This window comes from Rattus norvegicus, chromosome 9 (genome assembly GCF_036323735.1).
Source record: "Rattus norvegicus strain BN/NHsdMcwi chromosome 9, GRCr8, whole genome shotgun sequence".
NCBI lineage: Eukaryota > Metazoa > Chordata > Mammalia > Rodentia > Muridae > Rattus > Rattus norvegicus.
Window position 1 is genome coordinate 63940029 of NC_086027.1, and position 6385 is coordinate 63946413.

General features: G+C 40.4%; 1 protein-coding gene across 1 annotated transcript; it reads left to right on the forward strand.

Annotated features, from left to right (window-relative positions):
- Positions 1 to 4772: 4772 nt before the first annotated feature.
- Tmem258b (transmembrane protein 258 B) lies at positions 4773 to 5155 on the forward strand. Its single transcript, NM_001408694.1, has one exon. The coding sequence runs from the start codon at positions 4806 to 4808 to the stop codon at positions 5043 to 5045; it is 240 nt and encodes a 79-aa protein (NP_001395623.1). The 5' UTR covers positions 4773 to 4805; the 3' UTR covers positions 5046 to 5155.
- The last annotated feature ends 1230 nt before the right edge of the window (positions 5156 to 6385 follow it).

Here is a 6385-nt window from a genome sequence, read left to right on the forward strand (position 1 = left end):
CAGTAGATATCAACCATGATGCCCACCCCATTGGAAAGTCCCCTCCGTTTTTATAGAAACAAGAGAGAAAGAAGATTTACGGACTAGTTCTTTAAGGGCTGGATGCAATGTTAAAACCAAAAGTCAAGAGCACAGAAACAGAATCCAAAATGTGCTTTTGTGTTTAAAATTTAACATTTGTCTGCTATGTTGTTACCAATGTGTGGCTCAAAGTGGAAAAGACACCCAAAAGGAATCAAATCTCACAAGTGCATTGAGAAGTCTGTGAGATCACTGGTATAGAGCCATTAACACTCTCATGGACATACAGAATCACTTCTGACATAAGCCCTTGGAGCACCCAGGTAGGTTATGGAGCCCTAATTCCTCAAGCTCTAGTAACCCAAGGTTACACTAATTAAGCCCAAATCTATTCCAAGCTAAGTTCCCCAGACTCCCAGACCCCTACTCCAATCCCTCCTTAACTCTGGAATGACACAGGAGCATCTCACAAATAACCAGGATGAGATCGCACATCCTGCCACCAGACTTACCCTCCACTGCTCTGCCTAGCTTCCCAATCCTCTACCAGCCATGTTTTGCCAATGTCCTACTCAAGCTCTTAGAAAAAAACACCTCACCTTAGACATAGTCTTTAACACTCTCAGTTCAGTAGCGGCCATTGTGTCAAATGACACTGTCAACTCTTAAGGCCACAGTATGCCAATTCCATACAAAATGTGGAGATCAGTTGTGCATAGGAGTGAAAAATAAACCACAGGGATGGAGAGGTGGCTCCGTGATTTCGAGTACTGTTTGCTGTGGTAGTTTGAATATGCTTGGCCCAGGGACTATTCGGAGGTGTGGCCTTGTTGGAGGAAGTGAGTCACTGTGGGTGTGGGCTTTAAGACCATCATCCTAGCTGTCTGGAAGTCAGTCTTTTCCTAGCAGCCTTCAGATGAAGATGTACAGCTCCTCCTGTACCATACCTGCCTGGATGGCATATGCCATATTTCTTACCATAATGATAGTAGACAGAGCCTCTAAACCTGTAAGCAGCCCCAATTAAATGTTGTCCTTCATAAAAGTTGTTGTGGTCATGGTGTCTCTTCATAGTCATGAAACCCTAAGTAAGCCAGTTGCCCTTCCAGAAAATCTGGGTTTAATTTCCAGTACTCACAGGGCAACTCACAACCATCTGTAACTCCAGTTCTGGGAGATCGGATGTCCTCTTCTGATCTCCACAAGCACTAGGCATTCTCATGGTGCATAGACACACATGCAAGCAAAACACTCATAAAATAAAACAAAATACTTTTTAATTTAAAAAAAAAAACTGTGCTATTTTTTCACTCCCCTCTCTTTTGTTTCAGGTAAAAGAGAGGCCTATAGACTCTCCTGTGGTAAGTGATAAGGTAACATCAATTAACATTAGCCCAGCCACAACAAAAGCATTTGCTGTATAGCGACAATGTTTTCCTTTTAATTTGATTATTTTGTGTGGTTGAATAAAATTAAGGACTCAACCAGCCACATGACTCGGAGGATAGAGGAACCTGCCACCAAGCCTGATGATCAGAAGTCAGTCTTCAGATGTACATGGTAAAGAAAGAACCAACACCCACAAGGTTTTCTCTGACCTCAGTACACACACACACACACACACACACACACACACACAAGTGCATATGTACATGCACATGAACTATAAGCACACATGCACAATAAATGAATAATTAATATTTTACAATAAATTTAAGATATCATTATCAGAAACTGAGAAAACAAAATTGAAAACAAGGTTTCAGGTTTCTGCCTGAACCCAGAACTGAACTGACTGGTCCCACAGCTCCCTGAACTCAAATCCTGTGGGGGACCTTCCAAAGTGAGGACAACCTTAGGGGAGACAATTACTTCTGCCCACATTTCTGACTCAAGAGGAACCCGCCTGGTGCCATCTATGCCCTCTGGACACAGGGACTTAGGAGTAGTCCTGGGCAGGACCCTTTGGGTTTCTGCCTGTACCAAGAGCTGAAAACCAGTCACCAGGAGCAACTACACACCTAAGAGCAGAGGTAAGACCAACTCTTTTGAGCCAAGCAACCTGCCTGGAGGCTTCAGGTCACACAAACCCAAGAGCAACTCTTTGCTCCCAGACCTGGCTGAAAGAAAACTGGTCTACAGGAGTGCTGACACACATGCCTAAAGGAGGATCAAGCCACTGTATGAGACAGCAAGGCCAACTAACACCAGAGACAACCTGATGGCAAGAGGCAAGCCAAGGAACCTAAGCAACAGAAACCAAGACTGCACGGCATCATCAGAGACCGGTTCTCCCACCAAAGCAAGTACTGGATATCCAAACACACCAGAAAGGCAAGATTTATAAAAATCACATTTTATAGGGATGATGGAGGACTTTAAGAAGGATATAAATAATGCCCTTAAAGAAACACGGGACAACACAAGTAAACAAGTAGAAGCCCTTAAAGAGGAAACACAAAAATCCCTTAAAGAATTACAGGAAAACACAACCAAGCAGGTGAAGGAATTGAACAAAACCATCCAGGATCTAAAAATGGAAATAGAAATAATAAAAAAATCACAAAGGGAGATGACCTTGGATATAGAAAACCTAGGAGTAAGATCAGGCATCATAGAAGCAAGCATCACCAACAGAATATAAGAAATAGAAGAGAGAATCTCAGGGGCAGAAGATACTATAGAAAACATCGACACAACCATCAAAGATAATGTAAAATGCAAAAAGTTCCTAACCAGGCTGGAGAGATGGGTCAGAGGTTAAAAGCATTGACTGCTCTTTCCAAGGTCCTGAGTTCAATTCCCAGCAACCACATGGTGGCTCACAACCATCTGTAATGGGATCCAATGAGTGAGCTACAATGTACTCATACATGAAATAAATAGATAAATCTTTTTTTTTCCTCCGGAGCTGAGGACCGAACCCAGCGCCTTGCGCTTGCTAGGCAAGCACTCTACCACTGAGCTAAATCCCCAACCCCGATAAATCTTTTAAAAAAAAAAGTTCCTAACCTAAAACATCCAGGAAATCCAGGACACGATGAGAAAATCAAACCTAAGGATAATAAGGCATAGAAGAGTGTGAACTCCAAAATTAAAGGGCCAGTAAATATCTTCAACAAAATTATAGAAAACTTCCCTAACCTAAAGAAAGAGATGCCCATAAACATACAAGAAGCCTACAGAACTCCAAATAGATTGAACCAGAAAAGAAATTCCCCCTGTTACATAATAGTCAAAACACCAAATGCACAAAACAAAGAAATAATATTAAAAGAAGTAGGAGGAAAAGGTCAAGTAACATATAAAGGCAGACCTATAAGAATCACACCAGACTTCTCAGCACAGACTATGAAAGCCAGAAGATCCTGGGCAGATGTCATACAGACCCTAAGAGAACACAAATCCCAGTGCAGGCTACTACATCCAATAAAGCTTTCAATTAACATAGATGGAGAAACCAAGATATTCCATGACAAAACCAAATTTGCACAATATCTTTCTACAATTCCAGCCCTACAAGTGATAATAGATAGAAACTCCAACACAAGGAAACAACACCCTAGAAAAAGCAAGAAAGTAATCTTCTTGCAGTGAAACCAAAAGAAGAGAGCCACACAAATATAATTCCACCTCTAACAACAAAAATAACAGGAAACAACATTCACTATCCCTTAATATCACTGAACATCAATGGGCTCAATTCCCCAATAAAAAGAGATAGAATAACAGACTGGATATGTAAAGAGGACCCAGCATTTTGCTGCATACAGGAAACACATCTCAGAGACAAAGACAGACACTACCTCAAAGTAAAAGGCTGGAAAACAACTTTCCAAGCAAATGGTCCAAAGAAATAAGCTGTAGTAGCCATTCTAATATCAAATAAAATTGACTTTCAACCAAAAATTATCAAAAAAATATAAGGAAGGACACTTCATATTCATCAAAGGAAAAATCTACCAAGATGAACTCTCAATCCTAAATATCTATGCTCCAAATGCAAGGGCACCTACATTCATAAAAGAAACCTTATGAAAGCTCAAAGCACACATTGCGCCTCACACAATAATGGTGGGAGACTTCAACACCCCACTCTCATCAATGAAATCAGAAATCATGAAAACAGAAAATAAACACAGACACAGTGAAACTAACTGAAGTTATGAACCAAATGGATTTAACAGATATTTATAGAACATTTCATCCTAAAACAAAAGAATATACCTTCTTCTTAGCACCTCATGGTACCCACTCCAAAAGTGACCATATAATTGGTCACAAAACAGGCCTCAACAGATACAAGATGATTGAAATAATCCCATGCATCCTATAAGATCACCATGGACTAAGGCTGGTCTTCAATAACAACAATAACAACAGAAATCCCACTTATACATGGAAGTTGGACAATATTCTATTCAATGATAACTTAGTCAAGGAAGACATAAAGAAAGAAATTAAAGACTTTTTAGAATTTAATGAAATTAAGACACAACATACCCAAACTTACAGGACACAATGAAAGCAAGTGCTAGGAGGAAAACTCATAGCTCTGAGTACCTCCAAAAAGAAACAGGAGAGAGCATACATTAGCAGCTTAACAACATACCTAAAAGCTCTAGAACAAAAAGAAGCAACTACACCCAAGAGGAGTAGAAGGCAGGAAATAATCAAACTCAGGGCTGAAATCAACCAAGTAGAAACAAAAAGGACTATACAAAGAATTAACAAAACTGGTGTTCTTCCGGCGCCGATCGGTGGTTTATCTTGTGCGGGGCAAAATGGAGCTCGAGGCCATGAGTAGGTATACCAGCCCAGTGAACCCAGCTGTCTTCCCTCACCTGACTGTGGTACTTCTGGCCATCGGCATGTTCTTCACTGCTTGGTTCTTCGTTTACGAGGTCACCTCTACCAAGTACACTCGCGATGTTTACAAAGAGCTCCTCATCTCCTTGGTGGCCTCCCTCTTCATGGGCTTTGGAGTCCTCTTCCTCCTGCTGTGGGTCGGCATCTACGTATGAGTGTCCAAGGGTACCCACCAGGCAGCTCACCAAGTCTCTGCTTTTGTAAATTAATTTTTTACCATTGCTACATGTCCCACCTGCTATTTACAATAAAGGCAGATGTGTGACAAATAAAAAAAAAAGAGCTTCGCCAACAGAATACAAGAGATGGAATAGAGAATCTCAGGAGCAGAAGATTCCATAGAAATCATTGACTCAACTGTCAAAGATAATGTAAAGCAGAAAAAGCTACTGGTCCAAAACATACAGGAAATCCAGGACTCAATGAGAAGATCAAACCTAAGGATAATAGGTATAGAAGAGAGTGAAGACTCCCAGCTCAAAGGACCAGTAAATATCTTCAACAAAATCATAGAAGAAAACTTCCCTAACCTAAAAAAAGAGATACCTATAGGCGTACAAGAAGCCTACACAACTCCAAATAGATTGGACCAGAAAAGAAACACCTCCCGTCACATAATAGTCAAAACACCAAACGCACAAAATAAAGAAAGAATATTAAAAGCAGTAAGGGAAAAAGGTCAAGTAACATATAAAGGCAGACCTATCAGAATTACACCAGACTTTTCGCCAGAAACTATGAAAGCCAGAAGATCCTGGACAGATATCATACAGACCCTAAGAGAACACAAATGCCAGCCCAGGTTACTGTATCCTGCAAAACTCTCAATTAACATAGATGGAGAAACCAAGATATTCCATGACAAAACCAAATTTACACAATATCTGTCTACAAATCCAGCACTACAAAGGATAATAAATGGTAAAGCCCAACATAAGGAGGCAAGCTATACCCTAGAAGAAGCAAGAAACTAATCGTCTTGGCAACAAAACAAAGAGAAGAAAAGCACACAAACATAACCTCACATCCAAATATGAATATAACAGGGAGCAATAATCACTATTCCTTAATATCTCTCAACATCAATGGCCTCAACTCCCCAATAAAAAGACATAGATTAACAAACTGGATACGCAACGAGGACCCTGCATTCTGCTGCCTACAGGAAACACACCTCAGAGACAAAGACAGACACTACCTCAGAGTGAAAGGCTGGAAAACAACTTTCCAAGCAAATGGTCGGAAAAAGCAAGCTGGAGTAGCCATTCTAATATCAAATAAAATCAATTTTCAACTAAAAGTCATCAAAAAAGATAAGGAAGGACACTTCATATTCATCAAAGGAAAAATCCACCAAGATGAACTCTCAATCCTAAATATCTATGCCCCAAATACAAGGGCACCGACATACGTAAAAGAAACCTTACTAAAGCTCAAAACACACATTGCACCTCACACAATAATAGTAGGAGACTTCAACACCCCACTCTCATCA